Source organism: Maniola hyperantus, chromosome 10 (assembly GCF_902806685.2).
Source record: "Maniola hyperantus chromosome 10, iAphHyp1.2, whole genome shotgun sequence".
Taxonomy (NCBI): domain Eukaryota; kingdom Metazoa; phylum Arthropoda; class Insecta; order Lepidoptera; family Nymphalidae; genus Maniola; species Maniola hyperantus.
The window spans coordinates 5714060-5741862 of NC_048545.1; the positions used below are offsets into that span (position 1 = coordinate 5714060).

The window sequence follows — 27803 nt, forward strand, 5'->3', positions numbered from 1 at the left end:
ACGTACCACACGTAAAAAGTATTTACCTACCTATTTAATTGGCAAAATTGTAAAATGTAGCTCCTACAATAGGTAGGTTAAAGCCAACTTTAAAATATCCGTACTTCCATACTATATACCTACCTACTTAATAAATAAATATGTTAAAATTAATATTTGTCTGTCTCTTCATTATCTACTAGGTGATCCCCGCGGCTTCGCCCGCGTGTATATAATATAGCCTATGCCACTCAGGAATAATGTAGCTTTCTATTGGTGAAAGAATTTTCAAAATCGGTTCAGTAGTTCCAGAGATTACCCCCTACAAACAAACTTAACGACATTACCTCTTTATAATATTAGTAGGTATAGATGTGTCCGCGCATTGTCTATCCGATTGAGTTACAACTATATGTGAATTTATTGTTGACTAGCGCTAAGTTATCTGACTTAATATATACCTACCGTCGATAAAGACATTACTAAGCTATTGTTGGGTAGGTTAGTATATATACAAAAGTGTATGTATCTGTCTGCTACTTTTTCATGACTTAACTGCTGAACTGATTTAAGGAAAGTTAAGAAGATGGGACAAAGTCGCGGGCATCAGCTAATCTCTAGGTAAATCTAATATTAAAAAGATTATCTGGCTGAGTTTCTAGTGGGCTCTTCTCAGACCTGGGCGTGTTTGGAGCCCTCGTAAATTTGGTTAGGTATATGTTTACGTAATTATTTACACCATTTAATCTTCTTACAAATTCAACCACTGACAATCAAGAAGCATACAATAGTACTTACTTCGAGTAAATGGTTTGACTTTGACTTTGACTTCTCCTATATATAAAATGAAAAAAAGGAAAAGGACTGACTGATTGAGTGATTTATCAACGCACAGCTCAAACTTTTGGACGGATCGGGCTGAAATTCGGCATACCTACAGATAGCTGTTATGATATAGACATCCGCTAAGAAAAAATTCAACCTTTAAGGGGGTAAATAGGGGTTTGGTGCAGTCCACGCGGATGAAGTTGCGGGCATAAGCTAGTCGGAAATAAATAAGAAGCAAGCGAGTTGGTGCGCGTCGTGGTGACTTTACATAAGAAAGATCTCTCATCTTGCACAGCTGCCGGCCGGCCTTCGTGTACATAATGATATATGCATCATCGACGGGCGGCCGATGGGGCAGACCCCCGCCCGCACCTCGCCAAGTACATCACTCCTTTTATTTTCACCAAACAGGTCCACAGAAGCTATATAAAATTGCGATATTTTAATAAGAAACCGCCGCTGCATACCAATTAATTTGCCAAATAAAAATAAAAATCGCCAACCCTGTGTACCGATTAATAAGTCATGCATTATTCAACTTTTCGTCTAATTAACTCGAAAAGCCTCGGCTCCAATATTATAATCGTGGCGATTATATTATTATGCCAATTTTCTACGCTCCTGCCTATAATATACTTACCTATAGGACACTACCTAACATTATTTTTCAATGCGTAACTACAGGTACAGGTGTCTAAAACTGGTTAAAGGAACGCAATAAAAGCAATGTTTAATGTAACAGAACTGGTTTGAAACTCTTGAGCCTAATCAATAAAAAAAAGTTCGAAATGGGTCTATCGAGCAAAGTATATAAGATGATTATGTTAAATTATGATCATAATTATTGCTGAAAAAGTAAGTTATGGCTCCGGGGAGCTTAGGAAAAAATGTTAGCGCGGCACTTCGTTAAGATATATCGTTATCATTGCGTCGGGAGCTGAAATGATCGAATTATCGACCAATATATATTAGCTTTTTGCCATTCGCATCTGTCTTTCAATGTTAACGTTTTGGTATGTTCTAATTAAGTGAGAAATATTGCGCGGAACTAGTCATTACTCTTTAATCGCTCATTAACTACGGAGCTCATTATTGTTTCATTTGCGTAAAATATTGACGTAAGTAATTAACGAAAACCCTTATCCGTTGAGACCTTTATGTTCACATCATAGTATCCTTTAATTACATACCTACTAAAAATAAAATAGAGAACAATAAGAAATCACCCAGTAGGTAATTTAAAATTACATTTTTTCAATAATGTAAGTCCCTAAGTTTATCAACGGTTGAGTTCATTTGTACTGTACCCTACACTACCTACCAAAAACACATGATTAATCTTCACAAAACTTATCGCTTTGCAAAGAGCCTACCCACGAGCTTACCGCTGAGAGCGACGTTTGGCATTCTACGCGACTGGCGATGGTTTGAGACGGGTCCCCGCTTCTCTCGCCGCCACCTCGCCGCTTACTTCGTGGGTAGTATAGGAAAAACTCAATATATTGTGAGGAATCTACATACAGAGTTAAAACATTGAATGATTATGTGATAAAATGGTAGTTTTTCTATGTTGTCTTACGAGGTTTATAAGCAGAAGAAGTCTCATAATGAAGAGTAGGAACCTATGTAAGTAATTGTATAGCCACGTACTTGAAGAAACAAGATACAAGTTACATAACATCCTCACTTATGCCATGTAAAAATTAAGCCGTTTAAAAATTCGCCGCTCGCGATACGTCGCCGTCACAACAACCAATAATTTTTCGTATCGAGCAAAATAATTATCTGTTATCGCCGAATTGATTTCGGTCGAAGAACGGGAAGATGGCGGTGGAATACAGACAGCAAAAATACTTTTCTTGTAGCATTTTAAAAGTTTTTTCTGTAACCTATTTAAAATGCGTGTAACCGCAGCAGCAAGATTCAGTCGCATCGGGCGCTCTTGCGCCTCCTGTAGCTTTTGAGGCCGTACCTACCTTAATAAAATATGAAATTCTTTCACTGCCATAGGTGATACCTAATATTATTACAGGTTATATAGGTGCAGGTTTCTATAAACGCTATTTTAAGCCCTACCTACTTTACGACTTGACACCAACAACCTAAGTTATTTAGCATTTCTCAACATCAATAACATGACCAAATACGTGAAAGGCATTCGTGGGTTTTCTTTTGCCGACCGTACAGCGAGCACGGTATGAAGAATTCCGTTTTTAGCGACTCACCGACTGTTTTGTTACCGTATGCGGCATAAGAGATGAAACAGTCTATAGCCAATTTAATTAATAGACGTTCCCGTCGACCATTCAACGAGCAACGGCGATGAAGTCATTATGCATACTTACAAAATAATAAAATCCTTTTATGGCGCCGGGTCTTATTCGTTTTCGTTAACACCTAGCGTTGGATTTAGCCGTGTCGTTTTTTAATTATTAAGTTTAAATGTCAAACAAGTTAACAGCCAATTAAACGGATACGTGAACGATGCTTTATTAAGTATATTCATATTATATAACTTTGATGGTAATTATTTTTGTGTAAGGACTCGGTCAAATTCTCTCTTAAAAATTTAATTGAGTTACCGGGAAGCATCGCCCACGTTTCGATAGCGGAGCGAAGACGGTCGGGAAAGATCAAAGGAGACTTCGAATCGGCTTAGTAAATTAAAACATTGCAAAACAGCAATACCGTAGAGGTCTCGCATGGGCGATTTCAAAAATGGCGTCGCGCATCGACTGGTGACGACGAGTCAGTTTTTCGCAACCGTCTCCACTCGATAAATAATGCCGCGGACTTTGACAAAAACTCACCTAGTCCTGTTCGGTGGCCGGCGGCGCCGCTCCCCTCTCCACCCGCCCCGCTCTCGCCCCGGTCTCGCCCGCACTCGCCCCACAATTCGCCCGCACTCCCTCGAAGCTTTTTCTGCCCATTCCACGGCGCCGGCGCAATCGCAAACCGCTCACTTGCATTATCATAGACGTAACTCTAACTATTTACACGGCTACTAGCTAAATAATACCTACTTATATTTATGGCAATTTGTTAAACTTCACCGACTATTAAAACTGCAGGAACACGACCACGTTTACACTATACTTATGCGAGAGTATTCAAGGATAAGATGGCGCGGTTATTCTGTTTGGCGCGAGTCCGACGCGCGGGGTTGCGGATAAACGATTTAACTTATGACTGTTTACTTAGCTATAAGGGTACGAGACCGGGTCTCTTTGGTAGGCATATTAAATTTGTACAACGTAATAAAGTCCTCCTCGCCGACGCCGAGCCGACAGCTACGGTAGCCCTCACGAAAAACCATCTACGATACACCTACACTATGATACACGGAAGAGATTTCTAAAATTGCACTGGTTTCCAAACGCGAACATTTACGACGAAAGCGCGAATTAAAATATGTAAAAAATTCAATAAATCAACAAAAACAAAACCCGAAACACAAAATAATACGACCCGTTTCTATTCTAACATTAAACAGTTTATTGTTCATTCGTTCTTAGAAAACACGAGTCTAATTCTTTACAATTAATTAAAAAAATAATCACAACAATCGAACAACACTTAAATAACGAAAATAATTACAAACAATTTACAAACACAAAGCTAAAGAATGTTCGGCGGACTGCGATCGTAGGTATATCACTGGTAGAGCACGGGCACGTGCGCACGCGCAGGTCAGTGCGCACTCGCGAGTTAGTGCTCGGGGTGGCCCTGCGCAGCCGCAGCGGCTGCCGCCGCCGCCGCCGCCTTCTGCGCCTGCGCCTGCTTCTCCTGCTCGTTTAACTCTTTTATCGCTTGTATTTCTTTCTTTAACTTCATCCTTCGATTTTGGAACCATATTTTGATTTGTCTTTCCGTGAGACAGAGCGCATGCGCCATTTCGATGCGTCTCCTCCGCGTAAGGTAGTGATTCGTGTGGAACTCTTTCTCTAACTCTAGCGTTTGATATCTAGTATAGGTTTGTCTCCCTCGTCTTCTCAGGCCGTTCGCTCCTGGAACAAGAAAAAATTGAATTTAATAAACATCATCATGATTAACCCATCGCCGGCTCATTACAAAAGCACGGGTCTCCTCTCAGAGTGAGAAGGGTTAACTAACTTAGGGATTTAATAAACGTTGCATGTAAAAAGGTCATCGTCCCTCCACGGATACCAGATACAAGTTTTAAGTGCACACTTCAACTGAACAGAGAAAAAAGAAGTTTCAGTAACTTCGCTTAGCGTTTGATCGTTGAATGGGAGTGGTTGTCTACACAGCTTAGTTGAAATGACGGTACAATTGCCCGTGACGACAGCTTCATTTCGTTCAACTGTCAATACTGATAAATGGAACGGCGTGGTACGCCTTTTATACGCCGAAGGGAATTGGTATTGCAAAGTTAATTATAAAACATAGACAATACACTGCCAATTAGTTTATGCAAATCTTTTGATACAAACACATTTTTCTCTAATAAGGAAGTCAGTTAAAAATATTAAAAGTTAGTATGTAGATGAATCGGAAGAAAATAAATCTGAAAAAAACTATACTGCTCAAGTAAACTTGAAAGATATTAAGTTAATTATTATATATCTAACTATCGTGGGAAGATATGAACGTAATTAATATACCTACAACGAATGCCCCCTTTACATGAGACCTTCAAATTGGGTACCGAGAAATCGATTCACGAGATAGCCGAATACGAGGCCAATAGCCGCGAGTCGTGAAAATTCGATCACGTGTAGGGTTGCCAATTACAAAAATAACAACCTTAAAGCAGGAATGCTTCAGTTGCCAAAACCGCAGCACAGTTATTTAAATATGTTTAAATATAAATATGTAAATCAAAAATGCTCCGGTCTCCTTTTTTTGTTGTAGCCCTGACCACATTATCCTGGCATTGCGGTTATGTACCCAAAGACTCCATTGCATGCGTCGAACACTTAATGTATAGGTTTGCACCCATGCTGGGCTCAATTTTATTTCGCTTCAGAAATACTTCGGAACTTGCGTAACGGGTTGAGGGCCAATCGGGAAGGCGTTTATAATAATGATTTATAATTACTTCTCGGAAATGTTCAAATGTATAATTTACCTGTAGGTCCTACCCACACGTTTTTGGTAACAACATTTTCAGTATAAGTAGGTACTTATCGTATAATTTTGTATTTTTTGTGTGGAATAACTAACCAAACACAAGCTTCAATTTCATTGCTTTAAAAATATAATTTGTGATGTTTTCGTAAGTTTTATAGTCACGTTATGTGTAATATGAACTTAAATTAATTTAACCCTTTAAGTTATAGACGCCTTTAGGACACCTTTAACAGTTTTCGTTTATCTGATCCCGTCATCCAGACTTAAGTAGGTAAACTTATCAGGCATAAATGTAAAAATGTTTCTATCTGTCTGCTAGCTTTTCACGGGCCACGCGTTTAGCGATTCTGACGAAAAGTACAGTACAGAGATAACTTTCACCTCAACGACGGACTTAGGCTATTTTTGTAAAATCAAAGAGTCCCCACGGGATTATTTAAATAATTTTCACGTGAAAGAAATTTTGGACCACACCTATTTGAGATAGGTGCAGAGATAGCTTGCATATTGGAGATGAACATAGGTCACTTTGTATCGCGAAAAATCAAAAGTTCCCACATTTAAAAAAAAACTCACGCTGACGTCTATCCATAGTCGTCCGTCATCTAATACGATAGTCGATAATTTATAAATAATAATCGATATTTAGAATGAAATTTTGTAAAATACTTATGCGTGTAGAGTCCGTAAAAATTCAAGCTAACAAGCTTTCAGATTTTTACTGATTTATTTCACACACGTTACTCGTATTTAAAACGTACCTATAGCATACTAACTTCGTACCGCCTAACAGTCGATTCTTAATAATTTTTTTAATTTACTTATTCTGCTATTCGGGAAACCGGGTCAGCCTTCCCCTCCACTAAAACCTAAACTTTATGGTATGGTATTAAATATTTGTATGGGAATATAGAAAAAAGTTGTTTTTAGACTGTTTCGGGCAATTTTTTAAATTTTTCTCTAGACTAAGAACCATCCACGTACTTCAAGGAATATTATAAAATATTCAAGGAATATTATTAAATATATATATAATATATACCTAAAAGAATTAGCGAAATCGGTTAAGCTGTTCTCGATTTGCGCTTAGCAACACATTCAGCGATTCATTTTTATATATAGAGAAGAAGAAGATAATTTAGTCATGTAAAAATAAGACATGTCAAATCAAACTTGGTAAAGGAGCCCACTCGAGTAACATATCGCTTTTAAAATTGATACAAAAATAAAAGCATTTCGGAGCGAGCCTCCGGACCGCTTCTCACAGTGTAAAAGGGTTGCCAACCGTTTTAATGGCTTAATTATCTCAAGTACTCAGATCGAGGCAGCTTTTAAAGCCACGGCGCATGTACGGCGTTATCTATGCTCTTTATTGAATAACAGTTCAAGTGGAGTCCTAGGAGTGGACGATTTATTTAATTTTACGAGATAAGCGAGCGTGAAAATCGCGATAGGCAACTTTGTATTTTATAATGAAAACTAGCTAGGTATCCCGCCCTGGTTTTGTCTGAGTGGATTTTCTGTTTTCCTTCTTAAGGTACCTAGGTAAGTTTCCGTGGGTCGCGGCCGAAGCGACAGACGCGCGCCGGGCGTAACGGATGCGCCTCGGCTGACGTGACAGTAAGAGAGAGAGCCAGCGCATGCCAGACCTTCGTAATCTTATAAAAGCTGAAAGTTTGTCTGCGTATTGTCCCCAACACAGGGAGGAAAGATCAGCGACTAAAACTTTGGATCATGGTGGCGTTGGGAGATAACAGGTAGGTAATAAAGGCGTACAAAATCTTACGTCAAAGTACGTACGTATATACGAGTAGGTATACCTACTACTGTATACAGGTGTATAATGCTGACCTAAACGACGAAGATTTAGTATCTGCCTTCTAATTTCTCTTAGTATAACATCTATATTTCCACGGACCATTGGTTTCTCGTTTCTTATCCGTAATTTAAGAGAAGTCCGGAACTTGAGTGCAACCTTTTTAATAATTAACAAAATTTCTTTGTACCGGAGTAGTGGTTAATTGAGTGACGCTAATTGACTGAGCCGTAAAAGCCTCCGGGGGTACCGTAAATAGAACCTTTTCTTTCCTTTATGTATCGTGAATGCTATGTACGGGATTAAACAAATCCTGTTTTATTGCGTTAGAATAAGTTTTTTCCCTAGGTATGTACTTAACATCTAAGTATTCAAAAACTTTTATATTTGGAACCTAACTAAGTAATCACTTACAGTACGCGGCAGAAAGTAATGTACACCGGCCTTTAGAATGACATTTCGGCTTTGTAGGGCGTTGTCTCTGTGACTCATACCTATATGATGTTTTGTCTCAACAACAGAGACAATGCTCTACAAATCTGCTATCTCATTCTAAAGGTCGATGTACATTACTCTCTGCCGCGTACAATCGTGAACTATTGGAGGCCTCATTCTGAGCAACCTCTACTTGAGAAAAACTGAGGTTTACCTAATTGCTAGGAGTCACCAAATGCTCGTCTTGGACTGAGCTTCTCTTAGACATCCATTTACTAATTTGCGGAGGTAGATACCTACATGCATCACTTTAACTCGACAGACACTATCGAGGCGCTGCTGCAACCACTAGTCGAAATGCTTACAAGCCTCATTAGCGGCTTAAACACACAGAACTACATAATCTGTACTCGCTGTGGACACAAATAAAAAAAACACTCTTTTCACGCCACATGCTCCTAATTAAGCCCAATGCTACCGAGCCAATTTGCGCCTTGTAAATTTTTCTCAAAATCTCGCGTATGCCACAACAGTAATAAAGCTGACAGAAATGACTTCATTAAGCGTCATTCGTGGCTAGCAAAAAAAGTCGTGGAGTCCCCAAATAGGTATATAATGACGCCGAATGTTTCCGTAAACCACAAATCTTGGGAGTTGGAGAGTCATCTGCGTATCGGGTTCCGGAGTCGCGTTGCAAGGGTAACGCCCTTCGTGTCATTCGTGTCACTATATTTTTAAACTACCTTCCATATTGACTACTGCTGATAAAAAACCATCAGCAGATGTTGCCATAAGACTTTTTATCTCTATTAAGTACACTACATATTGATTATTTTATTTTACAAAAAAAAATATTATAGAAAAGAGATTTATGGTAAAAAATTCTTATTGATATTCTTATGGATGTGTTTTAAAATAATTAAAAGCGTATGGCATTTAAAATAAAATGAAGGACTACAATTAGAAAACTTGAACGAGTAACTACGGGTGGCTAAGTTAGTCATTATTTATAAATATACAGATTTACGATCACCAGAGCTTTATTTTAAGTGTCCTTACACAGTCAGATTAGATCTGATAAATCACTGTGAGTAGAAGCACATATGGATTGCCAAAACCATGCGTTTCGATAATAAGTAGTAGGACAATTGTGAGATAAGAGGAAAAGGTAAATTACTTTTGTTATAAACTACGAATGAGTTGCATGAATTGCAAAGTCAGCCCATTTCTAAGTTATTCTACTTGAAATGTAAAAAGAAAGCCAACGCTTCCACGGAAATCGACGCAAGTCGTTCCAAAGATTCTCTCCGAACAAGTGTCAGGCCCAACCCGTTTTGCAACACGTGTTGCAAACAAAAGAAACTTGTCCAACTTCCCCCCGTCACCCCGTCGGGCGACAAAAGGATTGCGCAAGTTATATTAGTCGTAAAGAATTTTGGACTAAGATCTATAGTCTGTAAACCGCCCGTAATTTCCAATGCTCCCGCAATCGCGGGGGACATTCGCAACAACTGTTGTTTGCTTCAATGTTTTAATTGTTCCTAATTCGTAAAACTTTTCATGTGATTTACGACTGTTGTTCAGAATCGGCCGCTTTTGATTGCGAATGTTGGGCTTCTTTCCCGAGCATGTGGCCGGAGAAAGGCGCCGGAAGTGGTTATTTACACTTGCGGGACTATTAAGGCGATAATGACAAAACAATAGCTATTGATTTTTTACCGCTGTTAGTTACGCGTAGAACGAATTTTACGGCCATAGACTTGTCATGGTTTTAAAAGTATTACAGTCAGATGGCTAGCCATCAGCTGTTTCGCTTTTATTTAAAAACTAGCGGAGTTCATCTGCGTAGATTTTGGTTTTTTAAAAATCCCATAGAAACTCTTTGTTTTGGGATAAAAAGTACCTAACTTATATGTCCGTCTCCAGGATGCAAGCTGTCAGTGTTGCTGTCAAAATGGGCTTAGCAGCTGAGCCGTGAACGGTATATCAGACAGACATTATACACTTTTAGATTTATTATTATAGGAATGAGTTGCGTTTTTGAAGTTTTCTAAATCTACTAACCCCATCCTGCTTTTTAATAATTTTTTTTTTGATAAATAAATGAAATTGTGTAGACGACTGTAAAAAAGTTCTATGCAAACTTCTACTCTAACTGATACGCCTATTGATGCTCTCGCTCTCTTGAGAAAATCAAGAATGGCAGAAACAGTCGATATTATAAAACTGATTAGATCAGCGTAATGCTCGATGAAACAATTCCTTTAATAAACTATGTTAAGTAGGTATTCAATGGGCGAGTCTAATGAGACGAATTAAGATAAAATAGTGCGTCCGATTGCTAAGTGCATGAGCTTTCAGTTTAATGTGTCTATAACTGGTACCAGCTGGATAAGCCGCGATTATCTGCAGTCGAATAAATTACTTAAATAGGTAATTGCCTTCGAAATTGTTTTCCTAATGCTGAAGTATGAGCCTAGGAACTTACTAAACCAATAAACCTGTTTCGTTTGACGGACTGATTGACAGATTAATAAAACTTACATTAAGGATTGGTCTCCTGTCGGAGCGCAGCGGAGACTTATTTTGTGATTTTATGACACAACTAGTTTATGCCCGCGATTTCGTCTGCGTGGGCAACACAAACTTCAAACCCTTTTTTACCACCGCAGGGGTAGAATTTTCGAAAATTCTTTCTTAGCTACTGATTACACGGATCCTAAACAAATATTATAAAAATTTGCTTATCTATGAGAGTTTTTTTCATTAGACTTTTCCGAAAACATTTCTAATAGAAGAGCGGCTCTACGTACCCACCACAGATTTTTTCATTTCAAGTTAATAGAAATGGTAGATATCTATTGTTTTTTCATTTCGGGACAGCGAGTCACCTATATTTTTCCTACCCACATATCTACAAAAATACTACCTATGTTAGTACCATACGCCTTTACAATAAGGGCGTTTGTGCACTCATTCGTATTCGGTTCGTTTTCGTGATTCGTGCAAATACGTCTCGAAGTGGCCGTCGTCGTACAAAACGTACACACGCTTGTGCAATCATTCGATTTGTATTTTGACGGATCCGTCAAATCACGAATCGAATGAGTAGGTACACGAACTTTAGCACTGATAATATGTACCAACTTCAGTTAGTCATCTTTAGGTAAATAACTACCTACAGAGCATTGTTTCTCAGTAGGTACCCTCGATAAACGTAATTTGCAATAATCGACAGACCGATCACTTTTCCAAATTTCGCTTATTACACATTCAAGTCGACCAGACTTCCTGGACAATACAAGGCAAATTGGTAATTTGAATCGAAAATTACAAGATTGTATGAAAATGTTTGGGCGCAACGGGACTGGGTGCGATCAGGTTTATGTAGAACACCAGTGTTTTACATTATCATGCTACATGTAGGTATACAGATGTTTACATACTGACGCTACCTGGGTGGTCCGGAATCGAACTCGGCGATTACTGAGTATATAACGTTCACATGATCGCCGCGCCTCTTCTTTTCAATCTATATGTAGATATACACTTTTATACAGGATGTGTTGTATTCAAAATATTTTTGTTTCTACTCCTCATAGACTACTACGATTATTCGGGGCCGCGCGTGGTGTTTAAAGAAACTCAAGTAATTGATTTCAATAATAATATTATGTAGTTTTTGGTGTTAATACCTTTTAAAATACTTGATTTTCACGTAGACTTTTATCCTACTTAGGAATAGATTTTAATGGTTTTTAATAAAAAATGTTTTATTGTGGTCTTTCTTTTTCATTTGCATTGCCTATTCAGTATTACAATAGAGGCATGTATAATTTACACGGAAGTGACAAATGACGTAATTTAAAAATATTAAATTAAAATCAACCTGTATATACAAAGCAATTATTATTAAAATAAAACTTCACTTGAATTTACGGTACCGATACGCAGTGTAATTAAAGAAGCTTATTGGTACAGTCAGAAAAAAAACTACAGTTATTGTCTAAAATAAGTAGGTTGGTGTAACTAAAAGTATCCTACCCTTATAGTTTTTATCAAAATTACTTAAATATATTAATTGCATATAACAAATGAAAATAGCATCTTTCAAGGTGCACATGAGCTTTTAGATCGCTAGCCATTTTGAATAATTCAACTTCAGTGACAAAGTTGCCATATGAGGACATATCATAAAAAGTGGACACAAGAATGCAACGGGTGTGTGTACATTTTAATTATAATAGATTTTCCAAGATGCCGGTGAAACATTACCGCTATCTTCTCAGCGGAGTTCCAATCAGTCCGCTAGATGTGTATCGACTTAAGAGGCTGCTTGTTATCTCAAAAACACAATATGAATAATGCATTAGTGCTCGATGCCGCATACTCGCGTACCTGCACTTGAACTGGCAAAGTATAATTGGCTCAAAGTTTGAAAATGAAACAGAGGAGTGAAAGACTTATAAGGTGAGATATTTCGACTTTTTATGTGAACTGTACCTACCCAGATTTGTAAAGGAGCCATTTTAAAACGATTGTATTGAACTGTACACTGAAAGCGGACAAAAATTACGACATACAGTAAGGATGACTAAGAAGCTTACTCAAGTGACATGTTTTTACAAGTTGCTAATTTAAAGTCGGTACAAATTTTTCGATGTATACGTTATCAGCGGAAATCTTTTAAAATTAAATACCTACCTACTTGGATATAAAATATATAGAATCTATACGTATACCTACCTATACATCAAAAGTGAAGAACGTAAGTAGGTATCACCCCCCCCCTGTAACTTCTGAAATAAGAGAATGGTAAAACTAAAAAAAACTATGATAAAAAGTAGCATATGTCACTCTCCAGGTCTTTGACTATACCGCTGCAAAAAATCACGTCAATCCGTTGCACCGTTGCGACGTGATTGAGGGACAAACCAACAAACAAACACACTTTCGCATTTATAATAAGGTAGGTTGCGTAGGTATTCTTTTATTGCCTGGACTTTGTTGACCATTCTCAACAAAGTATTCAAGTTCTGATACATACGCACTGCAGCTGGCTCTCCAAGCCAAGCGGGCGGATTTAAGATAGAATTGAATTACCATGCAGAGATGCAATCGGGACTGTCTGACGTGATATCAAGACACAGCTATGTAAGGACCGAATGCTGCCAGAGTTTAGTTTGCAAATCATAAATATATCATAAATTTCTAAGTATAATAAAATCTAGGGAATGTTGACGGAAATCTTTGAATATTTATATGGATTTTGTATCTAGACTTCTAAGTGCATATTATGTTAAAATTTAGCCCTTAGCCCCTAGCCTATTAGCCCTTGACTGCAATTTCACCTAGTGGTAAGTGATGATGCAGTCTAAGATGGAAGCGAACTAACCTGGAAGGGGTATGGTAGTTTTTATTAAACCCTTTTTTTTATTTTTTTATTCTGATACAAGTTAGCCCTTGACTGCAATCTCACCTAGTGGTAAGTGATGATGCAGTCTAAGATGATAGCGGGCTAACCTGGAAGGGGTATGGCAGTTTTAATTAAACCCATACCCCTTTGGTTTCTACACGGCATCGTACCGGAACGCTAAATCGCTTGGCGGTACGGCTTTGCCGGTAGGATTATAACTAGCCACGGCTGAAGCCTCCCACCAGACGAGACCAGAGAAAATTTAGAAATTATTAAATCCCAAATTTCCCCTGCCAGAATTCGAACCCGGGACCTTGACTAATATTCTTTAAATGAAAAAAAATTGGTCTTCGAATGTCTACATATTGTTACCTATTATTTTCTTAATATTATGGCAACTTATCATCGAACTTTTTTACGAGTTATAAAAAATGCAATTTATCGACAAGGGTTTATACTTAAGTATTAAATTAATAGCGTAGGCAATATCAGTAAATATGCGACATCTTACCTACTTTTGAGACCTTTAATCGAGAAAAATTAAATTATCGAAGCAGCACGTTAGTGTTTTTTCAACCAAGCCCTAGACTATAAATAAATGAGGCTGACATTCTAAATGCAAATTGCTGATTGGTGAAGATTGATATATTGATAGTAACCTTAAAGAAATTAAGCGAAATGGAATACCGTGTAAAGAAATTAAAACACGAATTTTGCTTACTTGTTTTTTACGAAAAAAGTAGATAATATTACCTTACAATAGGTACTATAGTAATTAGTAGGTACGCGACAGGTCGAGATGACAACCGGGGAGGGAACGCCTCGCACACCTGCACAGAACCCGGTGCGGGCGAGGCTGGTGACGTGTGAGTGTGCGAGGCGTCCCCCCGCCCCACACCCCAATTGTCATCTCAACCTGTCGCAGACCATAACTATGTAGGTAGAGAATATGGGTAGGTAGATATTTTATTACAGTATTTATTTTTCATAACTATTATTTTAATTTAACATAGAACCTTAAATGCACCCCAAAACAATATTATTTGAACCCTTTTGTCATCATTTTTCAGTATATTGGTTCCATATTGGCCCATAGATCAGGGCCTATTGCAATAAAAAGCGGACGTCCCTCCGGGATTAGGTTAAACCTTGACGTATGTGGCATGGAACAGCCTCAGACTTTTCCTTTGTAAAGGGGATAGTCATCCAAGTAATTTAAAAATCAATATCGAGAGACATTTAGGCAACGGATGGGCAGTTAAGAGCTTTAGCACATAACGTTCAAAGGTCTTTCTATGTCAATAAATATGATGAATAGGTATTTGCGTTCTTCAGTTTGAATGACTCAATAAATCTATAATGCTTGCAGATATTTGATTTACGACAGCGTGCATGGTCTTAATTGAATAACGTCTAAATAACAGAAACTTATATCTAAATTAAATTCTAAATTGAATGAAGGGCGCGTTATTACTTTATTTGAAGTAATGCATTCACGCAAATAATTCAACAAAACCGAATCTGTGAAAACGTACTAACAAGATGCAGCTGTTGCGATCTCTCAAACGGAGAATTGGAGACCATTTTGAAAAACTCGTTAGGGTTTTCGAAAATAGAATATAAAATGTGTCACTCCTTCCCCAATAAATCAGCCATGATTAACGTACGAAGCGCTTCGTGTGACGGAGCAGTACCTCATTGGGTGGCGTGGTCGCCATATTGCTCCGAGCTTGTAGCTGTCAAAGTTTGAAATATGGCAGCTTGCTTTTCTACGGTTGGATTAGTCTCTGTCTTGTCTTAAAATAACGACCTGGATACGAATCATGAAATCGCAAACAAAATCACAGTTCAAAGTGACAATGTATAAGGGTCTATTGTGTAGAAAAAGATCAAGTGTTCGGTATTTATCCCAAAAACATGTTTTGACGTCACGGATATAATGTGAAAAATTGATCTTTTGTTCTGGATTTGTAAAATTATATCGCTACACTGGCTGCGGAGAAGTGAATTTTTTGATTTATACTTTGACGTTACAGCCAAAACATTCTATTCTTTTGTAATTTAAAATTTATAATCATCATAAAAATGTCAGATTCGAATAATCACATGATATAAGGCTGCTGTTTTCCTTTGTACGAATTTGGAAACACATTCGATTTTTAATAGGTAGGTACTTGGTACATTCCTACCTACCTACTACCTTAGCTTCTTCCTAGAACGTTGTTTATGAAATGCGCATGGAATATCTTCGATTCTTGGATGAAAAACGTTGTCTTTACGTAGTCTGCAAACCGCTAAACTTTATCGGTGCGGTAACAACTTTGATTGCAGACCGCGAAGTAGGCGGGCGAATCCACCGCCGTCCACGTACCCATCGGCCATACAAATCATACACTAACTCCCAACAATTTCACCCTTATGTTAAGACATTAAGGACCATTATTTTCCATAAACAGAAACAGTACGTGAGACGTCCGTGCTACTAAAGTGTCCGATTAACTGAACCAACAATTTGTGATTTAACCTATGTAGGTACATGAAAGGGAATCATAACATTCCGATAGTAATCTCACTTGATTTTATGATTTTGCTGGTAGTGGCAGCAAAATCATGAGAAAAGGAAAAAATTATAGGTATATATTATGTATTTTTTTTTGAGTTATACCTATTATGTGACTAGGTAGATTACTAGACTAGGTAGATACCTAGTTGGCAAATAAATATTTTTATCTTTGATAATTTTTACTACAGTCTATTTAAAACTGAAAAAAATGTGATCAAATTGTCTGCATATTTTTTATTATCATGTCTTATAATAAAAGATACCTTAACTCTTAGTCATTAATTGCTATAGTATCTACGCGACAGACCGAGATGGCAATGGGGGGTGGGTGTAAGCACAACCGCACAGATCCTGCGCTAACCCGGTGCGGGCGTCCCCACGCCTCATACCCCGATTGCCATCTCGAACTGACGCGGAATATTAATAAATGACCAGATTGGACACGTACAAAAGGGGAATTTAAGTAATCTGAATATATAAAAGGAAAAGGTGACTGACTGACTGACTGACTGACTGACTGACTGACTGACTGACTGACTGATCTATCAACGCACAGCTCAAACTACTGGACGGATCGAGCTAAAATTTGGCATGCAGATAGCTATTATGACCAGACGTAGGCATCCGCTAAGAAAGGATTTTTGAAAATTCAACTCCCAAGGGGGTGAAATAGGGTTTTGAAATTTTGTAGTCCACGCGGACGAAGTTGCGAGCATAAGCTAGTTTAATCTATATGTCAAACATTCCGGATACCTATAAAGTTTTCGGAGTTAACTTACTAGATCGTGACTGTGCTTGCTAACCGTACGCTAAGTCGAATATAATAAAATATCAGTAGAAATAATACCGCCGTGCAGTCGCGACTTGCATTGCTCCGTGGCTCATTATATTGATAGGCTTTTATATGAAATTGCTGCAAAAAGACTGTTGACACAAGCCAATTATATTAACGCTGCGGTTTACTTGTGAATACGGGCAATTTAACTTGCAATAAAAAATATGCGTACTGAAATGCTTTACGACTAGCATTTGCTGTCGCCATAAACGACACGTTAAAATACAAAGAGGATACAAGAAACATACAGGTGCGGGTATCGGCAGATTCTTCACAGCAAAGAATTTCATAATTAGGACGGGGAAAATTGTTGGTGAGTATGTGAGGTTATATACTTTGTATGACCACTGCGAACGTAATGATCGAGCAGATGCATAACGGTGACCTATGAGTGGACTTTACTAAAAGGTCGTGAGTTCAAATCCTGTTCTACTGTGCTCCACCTTTTTTATAGGTGCTCTGAAAATAGATCGAGCGTGGGACGTGACTGAAACTTAAAAAAACTCGCTTGTTAAATACAATCCATTATGTAAAAAGTTACTATTCACACAGAATCATGCTCGACGAGCAAGCTTGATATAGAGATTAAAAATGCAAGAGGTTGCAGGTATCTACGTACCTACTTGCCTAGAAAAGCAAGTCTGTCTTTATTAGGTACTAGATAGACCGCGACTTTGTCCGCACGGATTTCGGTTTTTAAAAAGCCCGTGGGAACTCTTTGATTTTCCAGGATATGGCCTATATCGTTCCACGGGATGCAAGCTATCTCTGTACCAAATTTCGTCAAAAACGGTTGAACGGATGGGCCGTGAAAAGCTAGCAGACAGACAGACAGACACACTTTCGCATTTATACATAATATTAAGTATGGAAGTATGGATAAATGTTTTACGACCAAGTTTCATAGATTAAGTATGCTCAACCTTTTGTTAAAACATTCGAATTTACTTAAAAAATATGAGCATTTACACATGCATATAATGCACTAGCTGATGCCCGCGACTTCGTCCGCGTGGAATAAAAAAAAATCCCGTGGGAACTCTTTGGTTTTCCGGGATAAAAAGTAGCCTATGTCACTCTCCAGCTAGGCTAACATGCGCACCACGAGAAAATTTTGTCTACGCATTTACTCGTCTTATTTGTATGAAGAAATACGAGATAATGGTTACAAACTCTATGGTTTTCCGGGATAAAAAGTAGCCTATGTCACTCTCCAGGTCTTTATCTATACCCATGGAAAAATCACGTCAATCCGTTGCACCGTTGCGACGTGATTGAAGGACAAACCAACAAACAAACAAACTTTCGCATTTATCATAAGGGTACTGATTATATTACAGACACGTAAAAGAAAGTCAGTACTTTAATAGATTGAACCGCCCGCATTACGTATTCCTAAACTTAAATCTTAAAAGCCCCTGAAAATTTTAAAGCACTGTAGTCATGGGGAAGGAAATCTTATTTAGAGCTCCAGTAGCGGTCGGATGCAGGCTTAAAGTTTTGTAAAGAAAGCGCAGTTTTGAGGACTCAAATCTTGTGACATGAATGCAATGGCGGAAGTTTTATAAGAAGGTATATCTATTAACATTTTTTGGTTACTTTAACTATGCTAAAGAAAGACGACATCATTAAATTAGTATGAAATCAAATGAGTCGCAGGGAGCCGCTGGATTCAAGCGGCGCAAGACCGTGGAGACCTACATCCAGCAGTGGACATCTACCGGTTGATAATGATGATGATGAAGCAAAAAGAATGTTAATATATGTAATTTTAGCCAACGCGTCGAGGTTCTAACCAGTTACTAGACCGATAGGCAGTGAACTATAAATTTAATAATGAGCGTCAGATCAGTAGGTAAGATGTGATTTGAATGACATAGAGAACTAGAATTCAGTGCAAAGTGACCAGCCTGAAATGATCCCTAAAAGATACCTAATCACTCTAGCCTAACAGATCCTGCTTTGTAGGTGTCGGAGAAGATGAATGCCGGAAGCACGCCGGAAGATTCTACGCCGTAGCAGTGTCTATTAGAAGCGAGAGACTATCAGATAGATAATCTTACTGCTAATACATTTTCTGAAAAGAAAACTTTGTATTCATGAAATTAAATTAAATGAATTTATTTCTTGTAGGACATCATGTGCCACTTATGATATGACTTGATATATACCTAAAATAAGTATCTACATGTATTTCTACCGAGTAGAGCTGGTAAGAAATTTACACATTGCTCTTATTTTTTTAAAACAAAATCTAACAATGTACCTAGTTGTACAATATATAAATATGCAATTTATGTATAATGTGTGTAATATGAATTTTTACGTAGGTATTAATTATTAGAATATAATGTAAAAACTAACTGTACTTACCTACTATTTTTTTTAATAATCTGGAATCTTTCAAAAAAGAGTTTGTGCACATTTTTTCGTCTTTTAGTTTTCCTTTTTTATGTCGTAATATATATTTTGTCTGGCAATAGAGATATTATATCTAGAAAGCTCGCTATACTTAGTAAGTATTGTTTTGTTAATTTATCCTTGAAACACTTGCATAAAGATTCCATTCTTGACTTCATTTATGTACTTGGGTACATAGCTACTGCATGTATCCATGCAGATAAATGATCTTAAGTACTGTGTGCATAATGCTTAAAGTTTCGTTGAAACAGGGATTGCGAGATTTTGTCTGCATTCAAAATGAATATTCCCAGATTTGCAAGCTGAATACGCTGTTGAGATATCACGGTCTCGTACTAGATTTATTACACAGAAAATTTCTACTATTTACTGACGTATTTAAAGAAGACTGAATTTTTTTTTAATTAGTTTTATATTTTTGTGACTTCTTTATTATACTGTAGGTATCTACCTAACGAAAACATATAGGTAACCCACGAAAAACCTCTATGTTACCTACAAAGTTCATTAGCTTTTTTAACGTGACTTCATCCGCTTGGATTTAGTTTTTAAAAATGCCATAGCTGTTTGATTTTCCAGGATAAAAAGTAGCCTATGTCACTATCCACTATTCCGTTCCGATGTGATTAAAGTATAAACCAATAAACCAACAAACAAACGCATGTTCGCGTTTATAATATGGGTAGTGATATGATTTGTCAATTCTGAACTGAAATTCGAAAACATTTACAGAAAAACATAAAAAAAGAAAATGGCTTTATGAGGAAGTGAACGTCCGCAATCGGCCGTCACGCTGAAACAACCAATAAAACGTTCCCTCCAAACCTGTGTCAATAAAGATAAAGGAAAACTAATACAAACAGGAATAGATACGTGATAAGAAAACATTTATTCCCTATGTTTAATGCATGATTTGTCATAATTTTCCAGCCTCCCCCCGTCCGTTGTTTTGTAGCGAGGAAATGGGCGCTTATGATTTATCGTCTATCTTATTTATCTCGGAAGAGAAAGATTGTTAGGGGAAACATTGGAAGTTTCCCAGGTTTATTAACAAATATGCTGCCGAGATTGCGGCAGAGTAATTGCTATTTATACTCATAAGCCCTTTCGCCTAAATTGGTAGCTTAATGTAATAACTATGTAATAGAGAAAAGTTTAGGATACTGTTTTATACAATTCTGATTCTTCCAATATTGGCTTATTTCAAATATTCTTGATGAAATTTATTTAAAAAAATTAGCTCATTGCAATTCGACTTTACTCGAATACTAATAATATACCTAGGTATATCAGTTCACCTTCATGTCTAAAAAGGGATATTTGGATCCTTCTCATCCTAATAATCGCGTAACATAACAAAATATCACTAAACATTACAAGTTACCTAGGTACTTCAGTAGAAACTCTTCTAAGATAGATAATGTGGCTAATTCTGTTGTACATACTCTTTAGAGAGTATACAGTTTAGACTGACAGGTCTTAATCTATTGGTATCCTTGTCTACAAAGAGCATCATGAAAGGGATAGCAATAGACCTAGGTTCGTACATTTATAATTTTAGTTTATAGATTTTGTACAAGAGATACTTAACAGACGCTGCTCTCCAAGCTAACGAATGTAGGTATAAAAAATTAGTACAACAAGTAACAACACATGTTCATTGATCACGTTCCGAAAAAGTAACTGTACTTTTTACTTTTTTTAATTCCCTACGTAAGCGGCAATAAAGCCGCGAATCAAAAGTCCCCCATAAATCACAATATGGCGTCCACTGCCCCGTGTTTGCACTCGCCCACATAATCCGTTCATACGGCGGTAAATCCATCCTGCACTGTCGCGTACGCCACTAAATCATCATAAGAGAATCCCGTTCTATATTTGTACACATATACCCCCTAAACATCAAAGATATTGCCGAAATATCATGAAAATACTACGCTGTTTTGCTGTTTATACATCGAGCAATATGTTACGAAGAAGCTCGTAAAGTTTTCCTATTACTTATTCATGCCGATATGAATAGAGACGTTTTTTTTTCGTTAAACCAATCTAGAATCATTATCAGATCGTACCATGTCGGGCACCGTGAAAAACTAGCCGATATATTCCGATTCTTTTTGTTCGATTTCAGCGCGCGCCCGTTACTGAAAAAGCTTGCATCGTAATGCAATCGTGTGGCATTAGTTTTGCAGTTTATCAGCGCATTCTCACTGCAAAGCTTTGAGGGATTATATGGCGGTGCAGTGTGGAATGAAATTGTATCTCTAAACTAGGATTCTCGAACAATATCGCTTTTTTATATTATTTTCACACTGTAACCTATTGTTTAACTTGAAATATGGGCTACTTCAACTTATTCCTCTTCAATCTCTTTATTTATATTACTAACCAATTCATATATCTGCCTACCTAATAAAAAATCTTAATGTTAAGAACCTTCATTATTTTAAAATTAAAAAAAAAACTTATTAGATAGTAAAGAATTTATCTTATATTTGGTGAGTGTGAGTTAAAAGAGTAGCTTCCTAGGTATTTGGCTACAGCCTACAGCCCCCGCGCTAACCAGGTGCGGGCGAGAGCGGGTGACGTGCGGGTGTGCGGGGCGTGCCTCCCGCCTCATACCCCGATTACCATCTCGACCTGTCGCGTACTATAGGCACCTATGCAAAATACTATTTGTTAGATTTACAAATTCAGCCCACAACCACATTCAACGTAGTGTCAGTATATTTCAGTGTGTCAAAACTAAAATGAAGCAATAAAATAAAACTAAAAAACAAGTGCTTGCAATATTTGTTTTTGGGTACATCGCGTTTTTTGTTCGAGCTAGTGAGCTATCGCTGCAATTTGGCTTTTTCGCTCGATTTATGCGAATAACACCGCGTCGCGGAAAGCGAGCAAACAAGCGAAATTTGTTGGCAAACAACGCTATTTTTTAGTTTTGCGACTCTTTATATCAGTCAGATGTCTGCCCGGTGGATTGAGTTGACTGATTTGTTTACGGCCCGTGTTCAGTGCAACATGATGCATGCGTATGTTGCTATTTTACAACGCAGTATCGATTATGCATCGCGCACGCTCTCCCACACGCATTGTGCATTTGTTTTGTTTCTGTTCACTCTGTTATAAACATGATAACAAGTCATACTAAAACTTGCATGTCCTATTCCGTTTACAGATGGTACTAGTACCTATACCTAGGATGTCTGATATAAGGTAACCAATAACCTACTAGTATCTTCTGTTATAAGTAACCAACTAACCAATTACCTAGTCATATCTAGATTTGCCTACTTAAATACAAATAAAATTCCAGTCAAAAGAAAAACTTGCTCACCATCTTCATGAGAAAAATAGTCGTCAACGAATAGGCTTTAGTACCTACCTATCATAGTTTAGCACGATGGCCATGGATTAGCAGACTTCATACACCTTTCAGAATATTTTACTTAGGCTTTAGCTTTAGTATTCTGATGCTTATACTATATTCAGATTTAGGGTTCAAAACGGAGATATTTTAATAAATAGGACGTATGTTTACATGTAAACGGAGGTGTTTAATAATTCTAAAAAGGATACCTACTATTATTTACAGCCCCTACCTCTATAAACTTCGGCCCAGTTGCATGCCACAGGTTGCTAAATTTACGTTACGGTTAACGTTAAAATTTTACCATCAATAAAAGCAAAATAAGTCGAATAGGTAAAGGTTAGTTAACTTTGGACCAAAATTTCACCTTTATCCTAAGCATGGAGCTATGAACACTGAGTTGTGCAACCCGCTTTGCTTTTAATTGTGGTCAAAGTTAATCGCCACATAATTTTAACCACCTGTCATGAAATTAGACCTTAGAAGTAGAGCATAATATGTACTTATATAGGTACTCACTCTTGTTTTCCCTTCGTGGCAAATTGACTCTGAAATCGCTAGCATGAAATCTATAGCTAAAATATAATTTGAGTACATTTTATGTAGAAATTCACAAAGAATGGAGCAAAAGTATTTAACTACAGATGCTATTGTCTCTATATTGCAAGGCGAGAGAGGTCTGTGTGTCTAGCTAGTTATATACCGGGCTTAGACAGGAATAGAACAGATACTGCGACACAGCGAGACGTAGTGGGGAAGCATGTTTTGTATTCCAACTAAACTGGATGCAGTATTCGAGATCTATTTGTACGTAGATAGCAAACTTGCCTTTCTGCAGTGATGTATGGTAGCGAAGATCGAGGTAGGTAACTGTTGGTCTTAAGTAAAAACTGTTCATCTTTTACGATCACTTAGAAAAATAAATACTAGATACACAGGTAGGTATATCAAACTGTGGAGCTTCTCTTTTTACTAAAATTTCGCATTAACTACAACGTTTTTACATAAAGAATATATCTATATATAAAATTTCAAAGATATTTAATGAAAATTTACGAAGTTATAAGCTTGTTGTGTTGAGTCGTTGTCCTCGAAAAACATGGTCACCCTATGCGAGTTGCTGTGAGCGAACGGAACGGCTGGCGTCGATCGTGCGCGCTCTCGCTTGTGCGGCTCGAATCAGCTGGTGCATGCGGTCATTCAACTAGGTGTTCAAACATTTAGGATTTTAAAGTATATTTTAGTAGAAAAAAAAATGATTAAAATCCCCCGTACCCGTTTTACCCGTAGTAAAAATGATTGCAATCGATTCTGTTACTGATTCTGAACAAACTCCTTTCTGGTTTTGCATATACTAAAACTAACATTGTATATTTTTGTATTTATAATAATATGTTTACTGATTGTACAATTGAGAAATATTTTATGTTTTTAAGCGAGATCAGTATTACCATACATAAATGTTTTCTTATAACCTGGTCTGGCTCTTGATTCAAGGAGAGTGGAAACTACCTAAGTAGTTTTAGTTTTCTAGTTGAAAAAATAATTAGTATCACTCCAGTTAAGTCTTGGTTTCTAACAGGTAACACAAATACAAGAGGACAATTGCATTTTAATGAACAATCATTATAGCCGAGGCAGTCCAGTTTGCATATTGCGCTAACTTTACCTACTGCGGCGTAGACATTGAATATGAGATATGTCTTCAAGCGAACCGTTTGTCTCTGCCTAGACCCATGTTGCAGTTTAGACAAGCACATAATAGGTATCTACTTACCATAATATTATCTATACTAATAATATAATGAATGTCGGTTTGTCTGTCTGTAACCTTTTCATGGCTCAATCGTTGAACTAATCTTGATTAATTTCACCTTTAATCCTAGACGGACATTTATAGCAGTTTCTATAGGAAACACAATTACAGTTACATCTAAATATACTTACATAAAAGGAAAAGCTAACTGACTGATCTATCAACGCACAGCTAAAACAACTGGATGGATCAGCCTGGAATTTGGCATGCAGATAGCTATTATGATGTAGACATCCGTTAAGAAAGGGTTTTTGAAAAGTCAACCCCTAAGGGGGTAAAATAGGGTTCGAAATATGTGCGGACAAAGTCGCGAGCATAAGCTAGTCTACTTATAAGCGTAAAACTAAAATGATCGAACATTTTCCGAAAAGCTCGTTTTGGGTAGACCGCTATGTATTGAAAGCTCGCGACAGACGACTGAAATATTGGTTGGCACGTATGCCGTATTTTAAAGTTCATTTTGATCGAACCGATCTTACCGCGCCGCGCCGCTGTCTACCCACGACGCGACGTAAGCGGTCCAGCGGTGAGCGGAAAGCAAATGTATGGACGAGTATATCCACTCATAGGATCTTATTGCAAAAATTGTGCATAATAATGTTACTTTATTTAATAAACCCGTATTGTTACTCGTTCGTATTATTACACTGCGCTGAGCCGAGTCGTTGTGATCGCATTGCGTCACAACAGGGCGGCGCGACCGAAGCGACGTGTAGACATTGAATATGAGATATGTCTTGAAGCTCGCCATTTATCTCTGCCTAGCCCAATGTAGCCCGGATAAGTACTTAACCATGTCAAGTTATGTACTACGGCCCACAATGAAAACATCTGTCTGAACTTCGACAACGTGTTCCGCTCAAACATTTAATGAATTACGTTTGTATCTATAATGAATTATTATCTAAATAGGCAGTTACATCTATTGTAATGAGCCTAGACACATCCGATGATTTAAAAGCGAAAGGATTTCCTTATTGTTGTCAATCGGATCAATTTTGAATCAACCGGTGAAGGAAAACATCGTAAGGGAACCTGAATGCCTGAGAGTTATCCATAATGTTCTCAAAGATATGTGAAGTCTGCCAATTTGCACTTGGCGAGCGAGGCGGACTACGGCCTTTACCCTTCTCATTCTGAGAAGAGACCCGTGCTCAGTAGTGCACCGGTGATGGGTTGATGATGATGATGACCATAAGTATTCTGTGCTAGTGTAGTAGTCAGGTCGAGATGGCTATCGGGGAAGGAACACCTCGCACAACCGCACAGCCCTCGCGTTAAGTGCTAACCCGGTACGGACGAGCGCGGGAGACGTGCGAGTGTGCGGGGCGTCCGCTCAAGGTACTCTGATTGCCATCTCAACCTGTCGCGGACTATTCCTATAGGTATTACATAACACCATCTATATTATAGATTTAATATATTGCGATATTAATATACAGATAGGTAAGTAGGTATTAAACCGGAGGGTTAAATTTAGCTGTTAATTTGTCACAGTGAATTAGCCGGCGGGGTAACTGATAGCCTTAGCATGTTGCACCCTGTATGGCGCCAATATGCTCGTAAACGTCGTTCCCGCACAATTTAATACCTAACTATGCGCCTAGATGCGTATCTATTCGATCTATATTCTATTATACTAATTAATGCGTATTTTAATTGGGAAATTGAGCTATAAAACTTGTCTTGTACAGGCTTGCATGTTAGATAAATGTGAGATTTAGATCATGAACTCTAAGAATTTCACATACCTAACTTTTCAGACATTTACTTTTAAAAGACAACTTTTAGAAAGGTATAATTAATAAAATTATTATAATCACCTTCGATAACCCAATGACAAAATTTAGTCATATTATGTTAATTTTCTGTACAAAAATGTATAGACATTATTTATAGATTTCCGAAAGGAACTTTATATTAACAATATTTATTATAGTAGGTACAATTCTAATGCATTCAGCTTATTTGTACCTGACAATATCAAGTCATAATATTCATAATTTATCGATAGACACCATTCAACTACCTACATGTAAACAATATTTCAAACTTGTACAATATCATAGAGCCCATAAATTATTCGAAACCTTTTTAACGAATAAAAAACCTTAAAGTTTTGCAAATCTAAGAGAAAGTTTAGTTTGTAAAGGATGGCTTTAAGTCCGACTTTTTATTGCAAATCATAAAAAACTAAGAACTGTACATTTCAACTTTTCTTACCTTTGTGTTCGAGATAAAGGGAGAAAGTTGCGCAACGAATGGTCATCAGCTTTCTAAAATCCGATATTGTCTATTGTTCGAAATAAAACTGTATCCTGCGTAGGTTTTTTTATGGCACAGCACGAGGCAGGGTTTTGTGTAGGGTTAAATGGTTGCACAGTTACTTTTGTAAAATAGTTTTGAATAGGTAGGTAATAGGTACGTTCCTATATGCAAGAAACTGTTATTTCGAATGATGAAAGAGCTGAGGACATCTGTAGACATTTTTAGAGTGGGAGATCTGTTAAAAGATAATTTAGGTTGTAGGTAGGTAATATATTAAGTTTATTCAGGAACGGCATTCCGAACCAATAGTAAATTAAGCTAGTTGACGATTCAAAAGCACTTGTAAAAGTTTACTTGAATAAAAATATATTCTATTCTATTCTTAAAATTGTCTATAAAATAGCTCGCTAAGGTGAGAAGGTTATATTGTTATTGAATGATAGATTGATGGACGTTCAGACTTCAGAGTCAAAAAGTCTTCTCAAACGAGTGCAAGCATATCCTGAAGCTGAAGTGGCAATGGGCTCTATATTTAAAGAACCGATACATCATCGGGTGCTAGAATGGTGATCTCTAATCAGAAAGCTCGACATCAAACGTGTCTCAGGGAGTCGATGGATTCAGGCGGCGCAAGACCGTGGCGCGTGGAAGACCTTACAAGAGCACCATGTCCAGCAGTGGACGTCTGTCGGTTGACGATGACAAATTATATGTATAAGATTGTATTCATATTTTGACTGGACTATTAGGTAGGTAGGTAGACATACAGATGAGATTGCAATCAAGAGCAAACCCTAGTTACAAGTTTAAACTGACAAGTTCTTATTACTGTCAATAAAGTTATCTTTCGATAACTGGATATGTAGCTTCTTATAATAGGTAGGTAAGTATGGGAGCAAGTCTCTGTCGTGCCGGGGCGCGGTTAGACGGGCTTGTTAGCGAACAATGCCGAGGAAACAACT

The 27803-nt window shown here is 37.5% G+C and overlaps 1 protein-coding gene across 2 annotated transcripts in view; it reads right to left on the reverse strand.

Annotated features, from left to right (window-relative positions):
• The window catches only part of Ubx (Ultrabithorax), a 201335-nt gene that overhangs the window by 42796 nt on the left and 130736 nt on the right, over positions 1-27803 (reverse strand). The window contains exon 2 of one of the 2 annotated variants that reach the window (XM_034972702.2): positions 3618-4814. The exons of the other annotated variant lie outside the window; for it this stretch is intronic. Coding sequence (XP_034828593.1) covers positions 4516-4814 — 299 coding nt within the window. The 3' untranslated portion in view covers positions 3618-4515. The remainder of the gene's footprint in view (positions 1-3617; positions 4815-27803) is intronic. 2 annotated transcript variants of the gene reach the window in all.